A 25,206-nucleotide genomic window follows, 5' to 3' on the forward strand; every position below is an offset into this window, starting at 1 on the left:
ATTAAAATTCTACTTTCTAGTAGATTCTCTTTATTAGTATCAGCCTCATAACTTCCACAATTTGCTCAAAAAAATGTAATGATATTTAGTATTTTATGTTACAACATTGAACTTGACTGCAGTTACTTGAATGTGTCCAGCTAAGTTGTCTATGCTTCTAATAAACACATAATAACAAGGGCTACTGATCATCAATAAGTATCTGTAACATGCTCATTACTTTTGTCTGCCTTTTTTATTTAAATTCCCATTTTCATGTTCTGTCTTGGGTGAAGATTGTTTACTGTCTGTTGTCTGTTGAAATTTTTCATCATATAGGCAAAATGCAGGATGGGAATATGGAGAACAGCCAGAACAAAGGTAATCTTCTTTCCTATTAAGCAGGTTGTGGATTTTATGTTTAGCATATGCAGGTAGATTCTGTTAAAAAATAAAATGAGAGTTTGTGATTTGTGCATATATGTAAAAGTGGCCCTATTCAAACAATGTTGAAGAAAGATCCTACCAAAGATATTGTAGAATTGTAATTTATAGAATTTTAATGTATCAGATATTTAGGATAGGAAAAGATCATTATTTCTAATACAATGTTTTTAAAAGACGCTGTCATGTCACGAAGCTCATTTGGATTCATTTTTCTTGTGCAAGTTATGTATGCTATGTATCATTAGTGAATTTCCAACCCTCTTTTTGATACGTTTGGTCACCTTTGGTGTTTAATGATATATATTTTAATTGCAGGGAGAAGGTTAAAAAAAATAACAAAAGGAAACTTTAATGCCTCAGGTTATTTAGCAATGTAAAAGTGTGCTATAATGATAAATAAAAGGAAGATTAAGAATATTAGGTGTTTCTTCGTTAATGTGCAATCTCAGGAAGAAATAGAAATAAATATTTTGCTTCCTCTGAAGAAAAGTTATGTTTCCGTGTTTTGTTAAATAAGAGACACCAGATATCATGATTTCTTTAGATTATACCAAGTAAGTAAATTAAACTATAATTTTCTCTTCAGATAATTCTAAACTTTGCAAAGGTGGTAGATCAGAAATAGATAAACTCAGTTGTTAGTGGTACAGAACCATTAAATAAAATTATACTAAATGAATACATTTTAAAGTTAAACAAAACAATTAGATTTCCAGGTCAGATAAGCATGATTTTGTAAAAACTGTTCAGGAATGTCAAAGCTGAGCAGATCTGTTTCATCTCATTCTGTTTAATTTACTTTCGTCTCCTTTCTATACAAAACTGACACATACACATATATAAATTGGATTTTTTTTTTTTAATTTAAAAAAACTCTTGCTTTTTGATACTAAAAGTTTCCTTTAGCATTAGCATTCTTTCAGGAATGTATGCTTTAGCCTGTAATTTTTTATTTTTATTTTTTAAATGGGATAATTATGATGGTTTTGCTATCTGACCTGATGGTCAAGCTACTTGAACACTGAATGCTAAGGAAACCTTTTAAGTCTGGTATTACTCTAGAATAGCGATTCACAAAGTGTGGTCCACAGGTTACAGAGGTGCCTATGCAGTCAAGCAGATCTGTTTGTGGAGTGTCCATGGAACCACACTGCTTTTAAAACATTGTCGTTAAAAGTAAGATTATAAGAGTGTATTGTAATTTGTGAGGCATACCAAAATTTAGTGAATTATAGATAGTCAACTTGCTAAAATGTTTGAGATCTGCTATTCTAGGAAATCCTGCAGTACTGATGTACTGTTACTTGCCAAGTGTTTTGCAACACATTAAGTGATATATGTGTGTATAACACAGAATATCATTGGCTATAAACAAACAAACAAAACCAAAAGTAATGGTTTTCCTGGTACTCAACAAATGGTGTGTTACTTATTCCAATGTTTGTGAAGTGCTCATGGGTACACTTGTACATTTGTGCCCCTGTGGAACCCCGCTGGGTCCTCGTGTGGGCATCTGTCTGCTGTGGGAGCAAAGGGTAATTCTGTGCATAGTTCCAATCATCAGCCCCAACAAGGGGTGTTGCTGGGGGTATTCAGTAAGTATCAACACTAAGAGAAGAAGAATGGAGAACAGTTTTGGAGTAACAGTTTTGTTCTGCATTATTAGCCAAGCAGCAGGACGGGGCTGCTGCCATGGAGATGCAGCCACTGAAGAGTGCAGAAGGGGGAGAAGGAGATGACAAAGACAAGAAGAAATCCAACATGCACAAGAAAGAAAAATCTGTCCTTCAGGGAAAGCTGACTAAGCTGGCAGTCCAGATAGGCAAAGCAGGTATGACTGGATAATTGTCTGAATAGCAGTGTGTTATAGTAACAACAAAGGGTTTCTAAGCAAGGTATTCTTAAAAGAGTAGTGCTTTATTACTGCAATATTTAGAAATGGATTGTCATAGTACTGTTCTGAGGACAGTAGGTGGTACTGAAGGTCTTGTATCTTCAAAAACTCGGTTTTGACCATCAAGAAACAGAAAGCTTTGGGCAACTTGGAATGTAATGAATATTTGAATCAAAATGAAATGTAGCTTACTTGATACTCCCAAGCGCAGTAATTACGCGATATTTAATTTCCTTCTCCCTTAGAACTTCTAAATACACAGTTTCAGAATCTCTAATATCATCTCAAAATGTCACTCTCACAATATTTCCCCCTATGGATTCTGAAATCGTTCTGTTCTCTCTTAATATCCATGTTCATGCCTTCTATCCAAATATGACGTATCTGTTGACTCTTGTATCCAGTACCATCTGGCCCCTACTGTTAAAAGTCCCTTCTCCAACATGCAGGTAGAAAGTTAAGATCTTTCATAATGACATAATGTTCATTAGTTGTTTTGTTTTGTTTTGTTTTTCTAGTAGTATTAAAGAGATCTTGGTCTCTTTAATTCTACAGATCCCTGACTGTGGCCATACAACAGAATCCTAAATTCCTTACCTCTGTTGAATCTCCTTTATGCTTCTTTACCAATCTCATCTTTACCCCTACTGTTCCTTCTAATTATTTTCAGTTGATTACACTTAGCCGATTGTAGAACCCCATGATGCCACGTCTGTCTCTTTGCCTGAACAGTGCATGACTAAGAATTTACGCTCATCATCTTTTTAATATTCAATTTCATACTTTGCCCACTTTCATATTCCACAAGCTTTTCTGTTTTCTTGCTAGGCGTACAACAGTATGCATTGATATAAAAACACTTCATTTTTTATGATTATTAACTTCCTAGGCTAAGTATTTTTATACATTGTTTTCTGCTTATTACTCTCTCTGGTGTTTCGGAATGCATAGAGATGTCATTTTTAAAGTAACAGTATAGGTCTTTCTAACCATACTGTGACAAGTAATATGAATTAAATTAATTATGGCCTCACTTTTTTTTTTATTATTTTTCATTAGGCAATCTATGGAAATGTCTTGTATTGCCATAAAGATTTACCTGTATATTTTAATGGATTTTCCTTTATCCTCTGGTATTTAGTGGTCTCCCTGAGTTATCTGTTTCCTGTCAACCTTAACATCCTTTAGCTTATCTTTTTATTTATTTATTTTTAACCTCAGTCAAGACATGGAATTCACAGAATCCTCCTTCTATTGTATGATCTCATTAGACAGAAATCAGTATATTCTGAAATGCAGGCTTGGCTTCTTATTCAAAGCCAAAGAGCACTAATCATAGCAAAGCAAAATAGATGTTCTAATGGCAACCGGTTTTTATTTGTCACTTAAATCCAGGAACATAATTGTGCAGGAGAAATACTATCTTAGCAAAGTCTGTGTCATCAAGAGAGCATACATAGTCCCCAGGATCTTCTTAGAATTCTGTGAAATATTTATTAGACTTTCACATGATATACTGTCAGTGTTGTACTCTTTTGAGACTCTCCTCACAAACATATGCACAGTTTTCATATGTCCCTTTAAAAAGGGAAACCTTGGAAACACTATTATTAATCATTTTTTTCCAGAAGACCAATTACATAACTGTGGACAATTATATATTATTGTTTTTGACTGGATACCTCAGTCTAAAATGTTCTACATAACAAAATAAACTAAAAGATACTCCTTTTCTCAAGCCTCTCAAGATAAACTTCTTTAAAAAGAAAGATGAGGAAATGCTGTTTGAATATTTAGACTAGCAAAGTAATGTACTAAACTTGAAAAACTTGGCTTAATCATCAGGACTCTAGACTTACTGGGAAGTGTTAAAGGCAGCAGTGAGATGGTACTTAGAAATGGTGCAGCAGCATCCAGCTGTTCTGAATTGAGTATTTCTTTACTCATTAGAATGTATGGCCATTGTAATTGTATTACGATAACGGTTTATGTTGTAAATGTATTATAGTAATGTTTTCCTCTACATTGTATGATTTACTATTATTGGTACTAGTGGTAATGTAAAATCTCATGTAGAGTAAGAAACTCAAGAAACTCATATGAAACTCAAATATGAATTTCTAATTGCATGTTTTTAATTGTTTGGGTTTTGCTTCATAGTAATTGATTATTTTTATTTTCAGGTTTGGTGATGTCTGCCATCACTGTAATCATTTTGGTACTCTATTTTGCCATCGACACCTTTGTGGTCAAAAAGAAACAGTGGCTGCCTGAGTGCACTCCTGTCTACGTTCAGTATTTTGTTAAATTCTTCATTATTGGTGTTACTGTACTTGTGGTTGCTGTTCCTGAGGGACTTCCGCTTGCTGTCACTATTTCTCTGGCTTATTCAGTAAAGGTAAGAGACATTAAAAATAATAATGGGAGAAAAATACTTTTCTGTTGAGTTTGCTAGTACATTATTCTTCATCTTTTATCGGCTTTGATTAAAGTTGGACTGTAAATTAATGCCATTAAGATGTTAATGAGTGACATTTCTTTACAGTACTACTTTGCTTTATATTGAAAGTGTTTATGACAAAAATGAAAACATGTATACATGCCAATACGCATCTTTAAAACTACACAATGCAGGAATTTCAAACAGTAGAAATATCTGCTTAGTTTACATAGCTACCAGGTATTTATTGAGCTGGGTTTGCTTTGAGAATACTCCAGTCTTTTAATATACTTTGTCTTCAAACTTGCTTTTACAATAGTAAAAAGTTTTAACAAGGATTTTAAGTTCTCAGGATTTTTTTTTTTTTTATTATTTCAAAGAAAGCAAGGTTTTTCTTAAATGTGGTTGTAGATGCTTGTAGTTAATGTAAGTGATTCGGTTAGGAAATTAAAGAGGATTAAAATACCGGACTTGCGGATTACTCCAGTATCTGTATAAGAGTTTTCTCAGATTGCTTTAGTAATTTATTCAGATGGGCCTTACGTAAACATTCTAGGAATCTCCGATGAAAATTCTGTAGTTTATTTCCATTTAGGATGTAAAAAAATAACATAAACATCACAAAGAAATAGCTTGATTTATTTTTTAGGCAAATATCATTAACAAAAATACTCAATAATGTGATTTTTCTAGAAGAGACTGTAGCTGCTTTAAAAATATTTCCCCTTCTCCTTACGCCCTTCACCCAGTAGATACAACACATCCATGTGTATCTGTATTTGCAGTATCAAAGTGTAATATGCATTTGCCTTCAACTGGTGATACTGTGCCCTGAAAGTGTAAGATACTGTTCTGAAACTAAGGGTCAGGTGATTGGGCACAGAATTCTTTAATAATGAAAACATATAAACAAGGATAACATCTGCTTCCAGGAAGACTGTATGTCTTGTGAAAAATATGCACTGTGGAATGGTGGTGGAGTGGTTGTTGCGGTGGTTTGGCTTGGTTGGTTTGGTTGGTTTGCAAGATGTGTAGTCGCTCTATGTGCTGCAAAATAATGTACTGGCATTGGACACGGTATTGAAAAGAAGGATGAAATATTTGACTAGACACTCAAGGTCAAAATAAAGAATGTGTCTGGAGGATAATATCTCACAAACAATTCATATTCTGTGCAGTTACAGCAGTTACAGATTTTGTTCTAATAGGTAACTTAATTTACACTACTAATTACTCTTGATATTTAGCTTTAATTCTAATTACACTAATTCTTTATGTTTAGGAGTTAAGCTGAAAGAAAAAAAAACAAAAGGAAACATAAAAAATTGCATAATTTTATAATATTTATTATAATGATTCTGTTTAAAAAATCCTGTTATCTTCAGGTACTTTAGCTAATTTTTTCTGTTCTACCTATTTCTTAGAATAAAATAATATATATATATGTGGAAAAAGATGGAACTATGTCATTTTATCAAAAGCAAAATTATTTCAAGATGATCACTGGTTGTCTGTAACTAGGACTTTCATTACTGGACCCAATTAAAGTTCTGGTTGAGCATTACATGCTAATGAAAAAGACTGAATATATGCTTTTGTCCTTTGTATAACTGATTGAGATTTGTCAAAGCAAATCTTGAATGTATTTTATTTTGCTTTCTCTCAGAAAATGATGAAGGATAACAATCTGGTCCGCCACTTAGATGCTTGTGAAACTATGGGTAATGCTACAGCCATCTGCTCTGACAAAACAGGGACACTAACAACCAACCGGATGACAGTCGTCCAAGCCTATGTCGGTGATGTCCACTACAAAGAGATCCCTGACCCAGATTCTGTACCCGCCAAAACCCTTGAATTGCTGGTAAATGCCATTGCTATCAACAGTGCTTATACTACAAAAATTCTGGTAAGCTGGGCTTTCTGTCACTAAAATGAAACATAGCAGGAGTTATATTTTTTTAAGCGTTGTTAATTCCTTAACATCCTGTTGTTGATCATCAATTGTTAAATACTGTTGAGGTCCTCAAAATGAGAGCAAGTTGTAAAAATGATTTATCTTATGTGTGGGTGTTTTTTCTTTGTGTGTGTTTTTTGTTGTTGTTTGTTTGTGTTTTTTTGTTTTGTTTTTGTTTTTTGGAGAATAGGATTGTACTTGTATATACAAGACCATGATATATTTTAAAAACTCCTGCTGTTGTTAGGTTGGGTTGGTCTAATCTGTATACAGGTAACTTCACAAAACTAGTTTTCATTGAGACTTCATGTGTGTAAAATTTTTTTGTGTGTGTCTAAGGATCTTCAATTCTTCAATAAGACAAATGAGATTGGTTAAACCAGTTAAGTTAATGCAATTAACTGAAGTTAATGCAGTTAGTATTGCTAACTGGATGTTAGTAACAATCAACATTTGGAAGAAGAATTTTTAGAGATAACTTAAGCAAACGTGTGAAGTGTGTTTGTGGCAAAGGTGCTTTGAAATGAACGCTCCTGAGGACAAACTGTTTAACTAGGGCTAGTATCTGAAGTGAGGCTACAACTTCAGCACCCTTCAGTCATCTGTGTCATGATGCGCCCCCTCTTCAGTTCTCACTGAAAGCTCTGGAAAGGGAAATGTGAGGAGAACCAGCCCCAAGACAGCTTGACCTACTTCTTACACTGGCAGTGGACATGATGCCTCCAACAGCTCAGACAGACCATGTTTGTTGACACCTTGCAGCTGAAATCATCCAGCAATGTGAGAGCACCTCTTTTCTTGCACTGCAAGGAGAAGAAGCTTTAGTCAAATGAGGTTTGAGCTACCCCTTTTGACTTTAAATTCAGATACCCTGGAGCTACACGTTTCAGCTGTGAGGATCCAACTAACAGTGCCTGTTCCCAGCTGAATCCTGGATCTCATTCTTCTTTTTCCTATGGTCTGTCCAGGTTAGCAGGGTTGATGAAATGAAAGATGGGCCTTCCTATTTTGGGAGGTTCCGTGTAAATGCTGGGTGGATGTTTTATGGCAGTGGCTTTTTGAAATCTAATTTGCATATTTAAAAATTAGTAAGAATATTTTTCTGTTGCTGAGTAAATGCACGTTTTCGTAATTTGATTGTTGGAGAGAGGAACATACCCATATGTTTTAATATAATTACAGCCCCAGTACATCTGGGTACTTCCTTCTGTAGGAAGTGAAATTGGACCAAACTCAGCCTCAGTACACAGACTGGAGTTAAGACAAGGTAATACAGACAGATAGGAATGAAGGAGAATAGGCAGATATGTGCATTTGTGCTTGTATAATTGCTGCAGTGGTAATGCTAGTCACCAGCACCAGTCCTAGCTGTCACTGTGGAGTTCAGTGTTGGGAGTGCTTTGGTAAAATGTTACCAACATTGGCAGAATTTTACTCATTTCTGAGAGATGATGTGGCACAGAACAGGCAGGTTGGCTGGTAGTAAGTCAGGTACAACTGGGAGAGTAAGACTCAGCATCATCTGCGCTTCAGTTGTTTTGTGTTTTGCTGCTGCTTGTTTTGAATTCTTGAGATCAAACACAGTAATGAGGTTTTTGTTCAACTTCCATACGAGTTCAGGCTCTCTGAATCTCAGAAGAAGTTTAACTTTCTGAGCAAGATGTGGTAAGACATTCGACCACTTTCCAAAGGGGTGCATCTGTGATATATGTTTAATGTCCTCTCTTTCTCTTGTGGTAATAGTTTCATTTGACAGAAAATTTTCTTGTCAATCATAGTTTTAAAATTTCATTGTGGTCTCAACATAGTGGTGTTGTTTTTTACTTTCCCCATAGCTAAGACTCGGTGCTTCTCACTAAAGTTAATGGTATGTGCCTATTAAAAGGAGTCAGTGTTTCACCACTTCAGTTCTTTTACAGCTTTGCACAGAGATCAGCTCTCTGAAAAATTGAAAAATGGGTGAAATTCTCTGGAAATCACCATTGTTTGGATGCATATCAGATGACTACTTGAACTCATCTGTATAAAATTAGTGGGGATTTTTTAGCTCTTACAACAGCATCATAAGGTCAAGCCTTGCAGTATGGACCCCGTGAGAATACTCCAGTATCAGAGGAATTATTGTTACAGCAAGCTTAAGCTAAAGTTTAAAATAAAATGTGTTGCTCCAAAGCCCTTATTCATTACAAATCATAAATATAGAAAAAAATACGTAAGGGATTTTTTTTCCAGGATGAAGTGTGCAGAATTACTTTTCTGACTGCTAATACTGAATGCATGCTTATGCACTCATTCTTAGGGCATGTTAAATCAAATTGTGAAGATCAGCTCAAACCCAAAGGGCATATGAGTGCTATGTCACAAAGACTGAATTTTACATATTCTATTATTAGTTATATAGTTACGTGTACACTGTAAATTGCACATTGCATGAACTTCTGTTCAGAGTAATCGCATATGGGGCCGTAAAATTAGTCAAGATACTGTGCTGAATGAGAAATGTTCCCTCTTGCATTATCGTTTGATTAAGGGGCAATTGAACCGTTGATAAAAATATAAAAAGAAAATAATATCACTGCTTGTAATAAAAGATGTGAATTTCCCTGAGATCAAACACAAATTATTCTAACTAAACAATAGCATCATTATATATAGTTCTTTTTAATGCTTTCCAAGGATTAAGTTATTGTGTGAGCTGCTTTTGCATTCTGTTAGCCTCAGAGCAACTTTAGTGCTGCTCTTATGCTGTTTGTGTGAAGCTGCTCTCCAGAAAGCCTTTTTTTTTCACCCAGTATTAATGTTTTATATAGCTTCCCCACCCCCTCCCCACGGAAGTAAAAACTGCACTTCATACATTTTTGCTTGTAAGCTGTGATAAGGACTGTAAAGCACGTCTTACTCTGAAAACAAAATTTGCATTTTGGGAATGCTTAGATTGCACTTGGAGCAGAGGTACATTGATCTCAAATATCATGGAGCAGTAATGAAATGGAGTCCAGATACTAAAACCAGTGAATTGAACTCTTCTTTCGAGCTCTTGCTTACATAAATTCCATTTGAATTATAAAAGTATTTATTCTTTTAATTTCCTGAAAGCTGTCAGAGGGCAAAGATGACATGCTCTCTGGATGGGTATAGTATGTTCTTATTAAAAAGAGATCAAAATTAGCATTAAGTTGAGTGATTTTCAGTACCAGTGGAAAGACTCAGCTGAAACAGTTACTGTGATCTAACACAGGCATTTCATTAGGTACTTATTACGTGCCTAGGGAGCAAAAAAACTACTTGTGCTTAGGTGGATAGCTGGATCAGTATTAGGAAGGCTGTTTTCAGTTCTGAAGATCTGAAGCATCATTTACTGCATTTGCACAGTATTTAGCACAATGTATTGACATCCTTTAGCTGGGACTCTTGAAGGAAAAAGACGGATACGTCACAGAAAAGTGCAAAACATTTACTGCTTTCCACAGCTTCTGCCAACTTATGAAATGAAGTAAACATATGGCAGTTTACACATGGATAAATGTTAGTCAAGTAATGAATGTGACCTGGTACAACCTATTGGACAAAAAGGTCTCTATTGGTTAGAACAAAAAGGGTGAATAAAGAAATAAAGAAAAAAAAAAAAAAAGACAATTTTATTGCAGTCAGAACAGAGAAAACAATATGTTTCCTGTTTATGGTATAGCACAAACCCACCTGCTTGTTACATTAACATCTCTCTAAGGAGATTGTGAAGATACCCAGGTTGTTGCCCGCACCCAAACTCCAGTTACATTCCTACCCTAGCTCCAGATGAGGCTCTTCACTGTGCACTCAGACAGACCTCTATTCACAGGACTGTGCCGCTGACTTTGAGGGTCCCAAATACTCCCAGCAGGGAGCAACAGGAGCTCCCCACAAGCTGCCCTGAGAAGGGGATTTGGCTGGGAGAGAGCGATGCTGAGGGAGTGGGTTTACTGGGAAAAAGAGAAAGGTGTTAATTCATCTTATTGCTTTCTGTAATTACTTTTTCATGCATATATAATGAAAGATCGTATTAAAAAAGTGGAACTAAATTTCTAATGTCATTATACTGAAAGCAGTTCAAGAGGTGTTGGCACAGAATTTTTTAAAGATAAATAGTTCTTTTAACTGATTGTCTGATGCAGAAATAGTGGAATGAATGCACTTTATACTTTCTTGGAGAAGAGGGGTGGAGGGAGGCTGGCAGAACAGGTAGTATGAGAACCATAAAAAGAAATGGCATTCTACAGAAGTGAAATGGTAAAAGTAACTGAAAATAAGGTTTTAAAAGTGCACAAATAAAATAAGGTTTTAAAAGCACAATAGTACCTTGCAGGAATAAATGAAAATATATCATGGGTATTGAGAATGTGGATATAGTAGCCAGGGGAACGGTTTGTTTTATTTGTGAGGAATATATTTGCATCCAAAAGTAGTACAGCTATCCAGGTTGTTGGGAGACATTAGTTTCCCCTCAAAAATAGTCTTAAAAGAGGTGTATAAAGTACAAAATTTACTTCTCTTTTATAGAATTGTTTTTTAAAACCATCAAATTTAAAGTCTTTGGATTTCATTTATCAAATACTTCATCTTGTCTATTTTTTTTTTTTTAAATTAGTGGAAAAATGTTCTCAGTAATAATTTATATACACGTACTATTTAGCCAACAGAAATTCACTGTCATTTCCTTTTACCTTTCATAATTCCATCACTTTCAGTATAGTAAGATCTTCCCAGAAGATTTAAAGTTGTGTTCAGGAATGTGGATAATTTGGAAGTTTGTTACTGAACTAATAAAAGAACTTCATAAGTGGTAGGTTAGTTTATGGATTTTTCCATACGTTTCCCCAGATTAATTTAGAAAGTTATCCGTGAGTGAAAAGAGGATGGAAATATCTTTTCAACGGTAGTTGCTTGCAGCTCTCTAATTCTTGTCTCACAGAGCACAGACCTTTTATCTCTGCATATACATACGTGTGTGTATTTATATGAACTCTTGTTTTCAAAATAGAATAGAAGACCCTAACAATTAAAGAGTGTGTTTCATTTCTTACACCAGACTCAAAACCCCCAAATCAGATAATGCTATACCTATCAGCAGAAAATCCTTGGAATTTCTATTTCCTGAGGCTACAGCAAAAGATCCCATATTTTATTGCAGCTGTTTGCCAAGGGCAATCACACTAAATGAAACTGCTGTTGGATGTCACTAGAATTCTCTTTATTCAGAGGAGAACCATGAGAAAATAGCTTTTATCATTCAAACAACTTTTTAAATTATTTTGGTAGTTGAAATTGGAAAGATACATTTACTTACGGTCTTCCTAAAATCTCTTCATAAGCCCTTGTTTCTCATGTTAAAATACAAATGAAATTACCATTTGGTTTTAATTGACATGAAGGTTCAGGTTGGGTCTTGTTTTAACCACGGAAGTTAAAATGCTAATAGTGTTCCAAATTAAAATACTTTAAAACAAACAAACAAACAAAAGAGAGAAAAGAAATGGGGAAGAGCACGGCAGCAGCGGCACTTGCAGGTATCACGCACAAACAGCAGCCCCCTATGGCCGTCCCTGTCTTACTGCATCAGTTTCTCCACATACAATTGTAAGGGTTGTCCACAGGGAGGTTTACACGAGTATTTTTGGAATGGAGGGATTTGAGTTAATTTTGGTGTCCATCTGAGCAGAGGCCATCCTTCATAATGGTTTTCTGGCCTCAGCTTTGCTTCCTTTGGCAATGCTCAAAAATACATTCCACCTTTAGATAATGTATCGAGATTCCAGTATCTTGGTTTAAGATCGAGTCAGGGGGCGGAGGCAGCGCCGCCATTTTGGGCAGCCATTTTGCATGAGGATAGGTCTGTGGAAGGTTTGGGCACCCATTTTGTTCTATATCTGTGGAAGGTTTTATCCTTACATAGAGTCTAGAAATTAGTAGAGAAACATTTGGAATGCGTTTTTGCAACATAGCCCATATCATGGCACTGGACTGCTTTGGTGCTAGTGTCGTCTGGCTTTGCAGCAGGCAAGAAAGAGGAACAGGCATGAATCCTCTTCCTGCACTGTTCCTGTGGAATACATTGGGAATGACAAAATCCTCTACCTCATGTATGCTTAAAAGCTATCCAGAAAATGCACAGAAAAACAGGCTGAGGGGAGAATCCTCAGCTGGCAAATTGAACTGCTGTGGGACTTCAAAGCTTGTAGTTCTTCACTGTCTGAGAAAGAACAAGTGGGTTTGTATGAACTCCTGGGGCCCTGCTCCAGGTTTTACCGTTTGCGTTCTGCAGTCTTAGGTGTACAAAAACCTGCTAAATCTGTGATATAAGAAGCACATAGGTAAATCTGCTTTGCAGAAAATCTGGGAAAAATGACATTTTTTTTTAGCATGCTTCAGGGTGGCAGAATCCATCTCAGTAGGGCTGGATTTAGGTCAGTAATTCCTAAGCAGTCAGTAAGTAATGTGAGGGTGGTGCAGTAAAACATTCATTGGCTTCTTTCAGCATGTTGTCCTGGTAACAGAAATTTGTGGAAATTGTTAATTCTCATGCTTTTGAGTGCTCAGGTGATGGCAGTAAAATAGTCTCTTGAGCATTTCTGACTCTCTAGCTAAATGGTGTGTTTGAGCCATTTAAAATTAAAAGGTTAATGCCAATTTGACTAATGACATGGAAAACAGAAATAGTGTTACACAAAGTCACTTCTGAGATGGCTTTTTCTCTACATACTGCAGACCAGTTGCTTAGACTATGAAAACTTTTTTCTAGCTCTACCCAAACCTTCCCATTCCATCTATTTTGCAAATGAAGTGCACTGTGAATTCTTTTCTAAAAATTGATTTGATTTGATTAAAATTTGATTGCATTGATTTCTACAGTGGTTTTAAAGAGTTTTTACTTCATAGGTATAACTTTTATCTTACAGGTAAATTTATTTCTTCAGATTTTTTTTGGCAAAATGTTAAATGGCTGTAATAATCATAGAGACATAGCACGGCTTGGTTAAAGACCATCAAGTTCCAACCACCCTGCCACGGGCAGTGACCACCCTGCCACGGGCAGTGATGCCACCCACCAGACCAGGTTACCCAGGGCCCAGTCCAACCTGGCCTTAAACACCTCCGGGGATGGGGCATCCACAGCTTCTCTGTTCAGTGCCTCACCACCCTCTGAGTGAAGAATTTCCTCCTAACCTCTAATCTAAATCTCCCCTCTTTTAGTTTAAGACCATTCCCCTTTGTCATATCATTATCTACTCGAGTAAAGAGTCCATCCTTTTTATAAGACCCCTTTAAGTATTGAGCAGATATATTGTAGATGGGACCAGACAATGCAAGCAAAGTATTTTTTTATGTATAAGCAAGACAACCATCACACACACATACAATCCCCAACCACACTGTCTTTAAAACTTTTTCTTAAAGTGGTTGGTAAGCATTTTCACAGATATTTTAGGCAGAAAAACAAAACAAAAAGAAACTTATAGCGTGCATATCATTTACTGTGTAAATAATAATTATTAAAGATAATAGATATGCAGTCAATTGTCTCTGCTTCTAGGAATCGCAATTAGCAAAGAGTAATGATATTCACACATCACTGGCTATTGAAGTTTTATATAATAAGAGGTACAAATATAACTTTTCTCACTAAATTAGCTACTGAGTTAATAACTGAAATAACTGTGTTTAGAAAAGACTACTGGACTGTGTAAAGTGTAGGACATGTTGTTATATCCATCATGCACTTTCCGCTGTCAGGATGCAAGTGCTTTGTCTTGCTAGCTGAAAGCATTTTATAATAAAGCCTCATTTTTGGGGAGTTGTGTATGAGGGGTTAGAATGGCATCAGCTGCATGGAAAGCTCCTTGACACTTGTCTGTGGGATGGATTTACCTAAGCAAAGAAGGAGCAGAGATCAGAGCAGGGTCATCCTGTAAATCTGCTGTTGACATTTTTAAACTCTCTGGAAGGATGCTTATTTTCATTTGTGGCCAGGTTGTCAGAGGCAAGGCAGGTTTCCCCACAGTATGGTCAGTCTTTTCCTTTGTTCCGTATCTCTTTTTCTGCCAAAGAAAGGTGTGACTGTCCTCCCTAATAACACGTGAATGTGGGAAGAGAAGATGGATGAATAAAACAATCCTACACTCTACAGTGTAGTATGACATAATAGCTAAAAGACAAATTATTTTCTTTTATTTTCTTTCTTCATGCTAGAGAAAACAGATATATAAAACCTTACTCATGCTGGCCTTTGCCTTCACAATTTGGTAACTGCAGATTCCGTTTATTCCTGTTGGAATAATTAATCACTGCAAGATTATAAACAGGACTGATAGTCACTTGGAAGCTTTTTGTTACCAGAATGTTAGCTTTTTTTTTTTTTCCGCTTGCTTACATGAAAATGAATAAATTAGTATTATTTTTTTTAATTTGCTGTGATACAATGTTTTCCCTGTTTTCTTGCATAGGATTTTCTTTTATGTTATTTGTGTTACTTTCACGTTATTATTTTCCACTCCCTGAACCAGTGCAGGATGATTCACTTACAGGGATAAATGCCAGTTATTTCCAAACATACCTGTAGATGCAAGCAGGCTTTAGAAGTCACCTTTCCTGCATGGTATTCCATGGTGTTTTCATCTAGATATATATACTACTCATAGCTGTCTGATAATTTTTAGACCCCAGTTTTTTATTTTTATTTTTATGTAATAAAATGTGTTGGCACAGTGAATGATTTTAATGCATACTTCTTTTCATGCCTACGATACCTTACGGAGACAGTCATCACACTTTGGAGCTGATCCATATGCTGGTTAGAATTCAGTGTTAACACTTCGTATGAGATATTATCAGGGAGCGTGTTTTCTTGATGGGAGCTTTTGTTTTTACATAAGTGGGTATAAAACACTTACTTGAGGCATATCTTGATTCTGTGAAATAGCTTACTTTAATATTCTGTAATCTGTTTTAATTTAGATTTTCTTTATGCTCTTTATCAAGAATAGAAAGCCAATAATTTCACATGATAATTTAACACCAGCTCTATATAAATGGTATTGGTTTTATAACCAAGCAAAAATACTCAGAAAGACTTATTAAAAAAACAGAACACAGAGGATGAATAACCTCATAATGTTGTTTAATGAAATATGGTGTTAATTCTCTTTTGTGTATATGTAATATAATTATGTAATATATACTATGCAGTTTGTAGTATGTTTTCTTTTTATTCTCAGAAAACTCCAAAGGGGTGTCATTTTCCTTTGGAAAAACAAACAATCAAACAAAAAAATGATGTAATGACTGAAGAACAACAGATCAGCAATACAGTATGTGATAAAATAACAACTTGCTAGTTTCAGAGCAATGGATGTGCAGGAGTTACTTTGTACGCATGAAAAAGACTTTAAATTGACTTGGCATTGCTCTTCTGGAATGAAATTGCGCTTACATTTTTTTCTATTTCTGTTCACGTCACCAAAACATTATTTTTCTTTTTACTTGAGTCACAGTGAGTCCTAGAAAGCTGGTATTAAATACTCAGTAAATAAAAAACTATGCTTCAAATTCTCATTCCTGCTTTCTTTCGCAGATAGCCCCCATTCCTGATTTTTCTTTCAACTTCCAGTTTTCTCTTCTTGGGTGTGAAGGTCTTGCCCTCTTGCATTCCAGTCAGTCATATTTTTGTATTAGTTACAAGTGAGTGTGGGAAGGTGTCCAAAAATGATGGCCTTTCTGTTAGTTAGAGGTGCCAAATAAACCTGAAAAATCTCTAGAATGGAGGGGATTCTAAAGAATTGTAGCCACACGTTGTGAGCAAACTGCATGGGGCACTGCCTCTCAAAGGCCTGTGACTTTGGTGGACAGAAGGCATTTGTTACATACAGTCATTTTCCCAGCCAGAGTCTGGCAGAAGAAACTCTGAAGGTTTTCAGAGGAAAGGTTGCTAGGGGTATGTTAACGTAGTCAGAACTATATTGTTCCCTAGCATCACTGAAGGAATGACAGACCTCTCTTGGCAGACATCTTGCATGGAAAAATTAAGCTTCTAGAAGGACGTTTGTAAAAATTCAGGATGTTTTTAATAAGTACTACTGCTAACCTGTCTCATGTGTAAGTGCAACCTTGCATAGCAAAAGAATGCACTGCTGGCAAGTCTTTATGGACACACCAGGACATTAAATCTATCTGAAATCACGAGTGAGTGTTGGGCAGTAGATGTAGCTTGGTGTTCATAATACTGGATGAAAATATTGAGTGTGTTAAAATATTGCATTCATTGTTATTTTTCTGTGGTTTCTACTTTTTATTCAAGTGAGCAGAGACTTAAGACTTTACACTTACCTTCTCTACAAAGGAGAAGGATTGACTGTGTTCAATGCTGGTTTGCTAGGGGTTGTATATCTCAGTTCTATTTCTAAAAGGTGAGAAACAAGCTTTTGTTAGACGGTTTTCTTATAAAGAAGGACAAGATGTTCGACCTCTCCATCATTCCCTTACTGTTTCTTTTTGAATGAATAATCAGATGAAAATTGGCTGCAGTCATGCAGTCTGCTATTCCAGCAAAAGCATTATTCTTGGTGTCCTGAAGAGGAGATAGACTGAATTTATAAAGTATATCAAACATTACTGCATCAATCATGGAAAAAAAACACACAAACAACAAAACAAACAAAAAAAACCAAACCAGACACCACTGAAAATATTAGATAAGCATTGCTATAATGTATTATATTCTATTACATTCACTTGAATTCATGCGTTTGCTTAACAAAAAACAACCTCTAACTAACCAAAACCAATTTAAAAATAATTTCATTGGATACATGCTAGTATAGATTTAAAGAGGACGAGTACGTTTTGTATGATAAACAAAGTAGCTGTTGCTAATCTTTTTAGACTTATTTAGAAATGGATGCTTGAAGAACCCTTTTCCTCACTCTGGAAATGAGTCCTATTGACAGAGAAGATCTATAATTATGATGGGCTATAATCAGTAGCGTAAGTCAAGTGAAAAAAAATCTCCTCTTATGTTTCATGTGCCTAGATTTGCTTTACACTTACTAAATTTGGCTCCATAAACTATACAAATTGTTTTAATAGTGCTGCAACCAGAAACTCAGTGAGTATTAAGACTGATTTTTTGCTTTGGTTTGGTCTTTTGAAAATCAGTTTTCCTATCTGAGATAAATTGAAAAGGCAGAAGTAGAAAATTCAAAGTGTTGGTGAGTTTTGTGCAGGTGAAGACTGCATGCACAGAACAGCGACGTGTAAATACTGCTATTTATGTTGTTGAAATTCAAGCTTTTGACTTTCATATATAAAGGCCAAGAATTTTCTGTTGTTTGACGTAATGAAGAAATTCATGTACGGTATGATCATCATCACGGCCCTCTAGCACTGTTGGATGGCACTGTTCCCCTCTCCAACCCCCCCCCAATTCATTACCTAAAACAGTGACTTAATGTCAGCAGCACACTACAAGATTTTCTTCTCGCTTCTAATTAGTAAAAGGCATAGAGAAGATTATGCAAATTTAAAAGTGTATTTAGATAACATGGAATAGATGGTTGCATTTCATTATTTTGTGGCTGAAATTCACATACAGTGGGTAGTAGAAAACATGCATGAGATACACTTCAGACTATTCGAGGAGTTTTTTATTAAAAGTATGATGAATTTTGATAAAGAGTTTATAAGTTAATTTAAAGGGAGGAAGACTAACTGAAATTTTGTTGATGTCATACTCAGAAACATTGAGAAAGGTTTTCATGTGCGACCTGGGTGAAAGTTTTGTAATGCTAGGAAACACACTGTTGATAGCATTTATCAGAATCACTCAAAAGATGTTTTCCAAATAGACAGTTGCTAGTTAGTTCATTGCAACAACTGAAGAGAGTGTATTGCTCCTTCCTCAAACGTGAAAGATGAGGTTTCAGCCTTAAAACAAATGCATCATTTCTAATCATGTTAGCAAAAACATACAAATCCCTAGTCATTTTTCTGATTTGGAAACAAAATGTTTAAGCTGCAGAACCTTCCTTGAAACTAAATTTTCACTATCTGATCAACTCAGCATTATGTAGTTTGTCTCCTGTCTCTGTTTTCTGTGTCTGCAACCATTCATGCAATTCATGAAACCAGTTTAATATCAGCATGCAGTAAACCCTTAGTTTTATAGATCTAGGTAGCAGATGTTTGGTTGTCATTATGGAGGTACCAATTACAATTCTGCAATTAAGTGCAATTTCTCTTTTGCACTTGAAGAAAAATGTTCAACTTATTTGTGGTTCATGAAAATATAACAAACTTTTCCCAAATGCGTGGAACAAATTATCAGAGAGTTATGAAATCTGTTAATCTGTTTTTAATTACGGTGAGTTTGCCTTAGAAATGGCACATTTGTCACTCAGGTCTGTGTTCTAAAGATATTCTTAACAGGGGAGAAACATACTCTTGCATCTTTATAGCTAGCATTAATTGAAACCTTGTACTTAGACTATATTTAAAGTAAATTGGTTGTTAATTAAAGTAAGTTAATAACAATTGTTTTGTCTAATTATTTTGATTATATAGGTTACTTGTCAACAGTTCTTGTTGCAATTAAACAAAGCTGGAATGGCACTAGTATAAATCTAACAATCTAACAATTGCCAGTTCCCTTTGAATGGGACTGTGCAAAAGGACAAGAGTGGAGATTTTCACTGTTTCAGATTTGGAAATGGAATGTATTATTTTCAAAATTTGAGTGTCAAATTGTAATGCAATGATAATAGGTTATAATGGAAGGTGTGCATGGGTTTGATCAATATCAGTAGGAAAGTCCCTTCGTACAGACAAGTAAGATCTTACAGTATTATAAATACATCAAAACTGTTCTGGGGAAAACACAAAGAAAAAATGTGTGTGTATAAAACTCAGTTTAATCTGGAAACACTGAGGCTGGAATATCCTAATCATAAGTGCATTATTATTCTGTGGTGTCATTCATGATTATTAAGAGTTCATTCTTTGTGCTGTAATGGGGTGTATAAATGTGCCTCTATTTAAATTCAGCTGTGAATTGCTGTGGTTTTGAATTCAGAGCTTTTTGTAAATTATTATTTTTTTTAAATTAGACTATATTCAATTTCATATTTTAATTGTTGACACCTTGAACAGGTACGATATCTATCACAAAATGAAAAAGTTTAAATTGGAGTACTAAAATGTATTAGGAGATGAAAAGAAATAACTCATACAGCACATCTTTTGATTACAGGGTCACTAATGAACTGTGATATATATGTGCAGGACTGTGTGAAAAGGTATTATTACTTTCAAAAAGTTATCAGTTAATATTTACGTAATTTTAAACAAACAAACAAAAGCCTTGTTCTGGGCCCAGCTGAATTAATTACAGAGATAAATGTAGTTAAATATAGCTTTATTAACTACTTTGAATGTTGCTTCTACTGTAGGTAACCCCACTTAGTATTTCTCTGATTGTGAAGCTGAAGGAAATAGAATAAGTTTCTTCTAATTAATGCTAACAAGATCTTTGTACCTAGGAGTAATATATTCATATAAGCACTGCAAATTGCTCATGTGTCAACATTTTGTATGTCTCAACATTTATGTGGAGACAATATAAATGTTCTGTTTATATTTTTAACTTCCATCCTCTGTCTTTGAGAGTGAATTAACAAACTGAAGAAATACAGAATAGAAGAGTGGACAGTGAAATGGATTTAAACCTGGCCAAACTGCTGGTCTCAGGGAATTGTGATCACAAAGTCCAGCTGGAGGCAGATTTCTAGTGGTGCATCCCAGTGATCCATGAGGTGGGGGCAATAACGTTTAGTATTATCAGTGATCTGGATAATGGGGCCAAGAGTTCCCCCCACAAGTCTGCAGATGATACAAACAAGGGAGGAGTGGTTGGTGACACCAGACGGATTTGCTGCCTGTCAGAGGGACCTTGATGGGCTGGAGCACTGAGCCAGAAGGAGCCTCAGGAAGCCCAGCAGAGGGAAGTGCAGAATTCTGCTCTGGGGGAGGAAAAGCCCGCTGCAGGGCTGAGAGGCTCCTGGTGGACACAAAGTTGCGTGGGAGACGGAAACACGTCCTTGCAGCAAAGGCGGCCAACAGCCTCCTGGGCTGCATCAGCCAGCGTGCTGCCAGCACGGCGAGGGAGCTGATCCTTCCCCTCTGCTCGGCAGTGCTGAGACACATCTGGGTTGCTGTGCCCAGTGCTGGGCTCCTGGTACAGGAGAGACATGGACTTCCCGGGGTGAGTCCAGTGAAGGGCCACAGAGATGATGAAGAGACTGGAGCATCTTCAGTCTTGCCCAGTGGGAGGCTCAGGGAGCTGGGGCTGGCCAGCCTGGAGCAGAGAAGGCTCAGGGGGAACCTGATCAATGTGTTTAATTTCCTATGGGAAGGAGTAAAGAAAATGCAGTCAGACTCTTCTCAGTGGTGCCCTGTGAAAGAAAGAAAAATAAATAAATAAATAAATAAGTCAGGGTGGTTAAACTATGCAACAAGTTGCCTAGAGATTTTGTGGAGTCTGTCCTTGGAGACATTCAAAACCAGACTGGACACAGCCCTGAGCAACCTGCTCTTGTTGAACCTGCTTTGGAAATGGCACTGGACTAGATGGTCTCCTGAAAGAGAGACTGGTGCCTTCCAGCCTCAAGTATTTTGCAATTCTGTGAAAAATGTGTACAGGACTGACCTATCAGTCTTTTACATTTAACTAGTGAGAAGAGGAAAGAATTTTCTTACTTGCTGAAGTATTTTTTGGCCGTATACTTTTTTTTTTTTTTAATTCAAGTGAATCAAACATAAATTTGTCCTTCAAACTAAAAGGGCAATTTAATTATTTGCTATTAAAATTAAGGGCAAACTATTAGCTCACTTTGCATGTTAAAATGGGTAACAGTCAATCAGAAAGGGAGTAAAGAGGCTGTCACACCAGCCTTTCAGTCTGTTCTTCATGCATGATTTCACCTTTCATAATCACTCTTGGGGGAGTTTATGGATAGGATCATTTTTTCCTTGTTCCTGTTATGTGAGCTGAAACAAGCATGAGTCCATATGCACTGAGCCACATCACTGCTGCACTCCCTTACTTTGCCGTGCTGATAGGAAATGTCATGCTGCTACATTGCATAATTACAGCTGGCCCCTTTTTATACAATGATTGCGTTGCTATTATTTGAGGTTACAAGAGATGTTAAAAAGATGCAGAATTTATATAATGTTTTCTTTGAATAACCTATATCCATCACAAGTGCTAGCAATGCAAATTACACGATACCAGAGTATTGCAATAATTAAATTTTTATATCATTTCCAGGTCTGTCTTCAGAGAATAGGCAAAGATGTTGAATACTTATGATATTAATCTGGTATAGGAAGCTACTGTAGAAATATATTGTTTCTTACTCCCTGTACAGTAATGAGTCAAAAATTCCTGTAACCAATTTGCTAGGAATTCTGAGCAGATCTTTTAGTTTAATGGTTGCTAAATAACAGGACTGGGGTCCGTGCTGGGTGGCAGTGCCAAGCAGCATTGCTGTCACTCGTCTGAGCAGCCTGCTTCATGTCAGCTAAAGCATGCAGCTCATGTCTGATCAGTCACAAGAGACTCTTTTAAACTGCTTCTCTGCTACTCCTTTCTTGCTCAGACAGCGTAACTGAGCTCAGCAGGATGTCCTGGTTGATCTCTAACTGTGAGGGATGTGGAGATTATTTTACGGCTTTAAGATTTTGAACTGGCAGCAAGTTAGGGTCCTGACTTAGGCTAGACATGCAATATATAGATATACTTTGAAACTACGATTTTACTATAGCACAGAGGTCTAAGTGATGTGAGACTGCTGGCTGTGTTCAGCATGTAGTAATAAAGAGGACATACAGAAGCTACTTCAGTGAAAAGGCAGCCTTACTACCCACAAGTATTACACAACAACTTACAAATGCACAACTTTGTTATTAAACAATGCTGTTGTTTACATTTCTAATTTTAGTCTTCAGATTTGATCTCTCTTGAGAGTGCTGAAACATGTTTCAAGTGCTTTTGTTTTAGGTTGTCTAGATCTTGAATGTGTGTCAGACTGGCTACCAAATCAGCACCTGTCAGTCAGGATTTGGAATATGTTGCTTTGATTTTGATAGGCTTATGAGGGTGACTGCTGGTGCCTAAAGTAAATAGTGACAACTGGAGGTGACTTATTTGGTGTCCTGTTTCACAAGAAACAGAGCTGCTGTGAATATTAGGGTTTTGTGGCTGATGGAAAGTGAAAGGAATAAGCTGTTGAAAGGAGTAAGTATTGAATTACCTCTGTTATTCCTTTTCCAGTCATTTCAGAATAGAAATCCGGGACACATCAATACAGGACAGGGATGGTGAATTTTTCAGATTTGTTTTTTATTTATCTATGATCCATTTATTACTTTTCTCTTTTCCTCCTCCTGGTGGCAATTGGCAGCTGTCGAACACAGTGGCAATGAAGTAGCTGAGTTTAAAATCTTTGGTGCTAGGAGTAAAACTGCCACCAAAACTTCAACCCTAGATATGAGGAGAGATGTCTTCAGGCTGCTCAGGGACAAATTAGTAAAGTCCCCTGGAAATCTGCCTTTGAAGGTATTGGGGTCCATCAGTGCTGATCACTTTTTAAGAGCCCTCTTTTAAGAGCACAGGAGCAGGCAATTCCAAAGTGCTGGAATTCAGGCAGGCAGGGCAGAAGGCCTGCTTGACTGAGCAGGGATCTTCTAGAGCTCATGCTGAAAATGAAAGTGTGTGGACACTGGAAGTGAGGTCAGTCAACATGGGAGGACTACAGAGATGCTATTTATTTGCCTTTGTAGGGAGAAAATTCACGTGGCCAAAGCTCAATTAGAGTTGAAGCTGGCCAGTACTGTGGTGGACAACAAGAAGGGCTTTTTTGTTGTTGTTTATTTTGTTTTGTTAACAGCAAAAGGAGGACCAGTGATAACATTGGTTCATTACTGATGAGGTTGGTCACCTCACAAATAGGGATGTTGATAAAGCAGAGACATATAACGCTTTCTTTGCCTCTGTCTTTAACACTGATGATGGGCCCTGGGACCCCCAGAGCCCTGAGTTGGGAGGACTGGACTGCAGGAACTCCCAGCTAATCCCAAACTTGTGTGGGCTCTGCTGCTCCACTTGGATGCATATAAGTCTATGGGGCCCAATGGGATTCATCCCAGGGTACTCAAAGACCTGGCTGATGTCGTTGTAAGACCTCTCTCAACTATTTTTCAATAGTCTTAGGAATCTGAAGAGGTCCCAGTTGACTGGAAGTTGGAAAATGTTGTCCCAGTTTTCAAGAAAGACAAGAAAGAAGACCCTGGTAGTTACAGGCCTATCCGTCTCACTTCAGTGCCTGGTAAAACGATAGAGGAGATTATTTTGGGAGTTATTGAAAAACACTTGAAAGACAACATAGTCATTGGTCATACTCAACACAGGTTTATGAGTGGAAAGTCCAGCTTAACTAACTTAATTTCCTTTTACAACAGGGTTACCCATCTAGTTGACTGAGGGAAGACAGTAGATATAATCTTTTTGGATTTCAAGAAAGCTTTTGGTACTGTCTCTCACAGTATTCTTCTGGACAAAATGTCCAACATACAGCTAGACAAATACATAATATGATGGGAGAACAGTTGGCTGATGGGTCAGGCTCAAAGGGTTATAGTAAATGGCGTTACATCAGGCTGGAGGCCAGTCACTAGTGGGGCTCTGCAGGGCTCCATTTTGGGGTCAGATCTCTTCGATGTTTTTATAAATGATCTGGATACGGAACTTGAATGCACACTAAGTAGTTTGCAGATGATACTGGACAAGGAGGAATTATTGAATTCCTCAAGGGTGGAGAAGCTTTGCAGAAATACCTTGACAGACTGGAGGGCTGTGCAATCACCAACAGCATGAAAGAGCGCAAGGGTTGGATTCTGCACCTGGGAAGGGGCAACCCTGGCTGTATGTACAAACTGGGGGATGAGAGGCTGGAAAGCAGCCCTGAAGAAAGGGATCTGGGGGTTTTGGTCAACAGCAAGTTGAATATCAGTCAACACGGTACCCTGACAGCCAGGAGGGCCAACCATACCCTGGGGTGCATCAGGCATGGCATTGCTAGCCGGTTGAGGGAAGGGATTGTCCTGCTCTGATCCACCTTGTGTGGCCTCACCTCGAGCACTGTGTACAGTTTTGGGCACCACAGTTTAAGAAGGACATGAAACTATTATTCAGTGTCCAAAGGAGGGCAGGAAAGATGGTGAAGGCTCTAGAGGGCAAGACGCAGGAGGAGCAGCTGAGGGCCCTTGGTCTGTTCAGCCCAGAGCAGAGCAGGCTGAGGGGAGGCCTCATGGCGGCCTGCAGCTCCCTCACGAGGGGAGCGGAGGGGCAGGCGCTGAGCTCTGCTCTCTGGGGACAGCGGCAGGACCTGAGGTAACAGCATGGAG

General features: G+C 37.1%; 1 protein-coding gene across 23 annotated transcripts in view; it reads left to right on the top strand.

The window, feature by feature from the left end:
- ATP2B2 (ATPase plasma membrane Ca2+ transporting 2) overlaps positions 1-25,206 on the top strand; it is a 414,437-nt gene that overhangs the window by 333,618 nt on the left and 55,613 nt on the right. For 20 of the 23 annotated variants that reach the window (XM_067003034.1, XM_048051896.2, XM_048051902.2 and 17 more), the window contains 4 exons: positions 319-360; positions 2,093-2,257; positions 4,504-4,718; positions 6,427-6,669. In XM_067003034.1, the coding sequence (XP_066859135.1) occupies positions 319-360; positions 2,093-2,257; positions 4,504-4,718; positions 6,427-6,669 (665 nt within the window). The remainder of the gene's footprint in view (positions 1-318; positions 361-2,092; positions 2,258-4,503; positions 4,719-6,426; positions 6,670-25,206) is intronic. The other 3 variants (XM_048051910.2, XM_048051915.2, XM_048051918.2) reach the window with 1 other exon arrangement.

This window comes from Anser cygnoides, chromosome 10 (genome assembly GCF_040182565.1).
Source record: "Anser cygnoides isolate HZ-2024a breed goose chromosome 10, Taihu_goose_T2T_genome, whole genome shotgun sequence".
Classification (NCBI taxonomy): domain Eukaryota; kingdom Metazoa; phylum Chordata; class Aves; order Anseriformes; family Anatidae; genus Anser; species Anser cygnoides.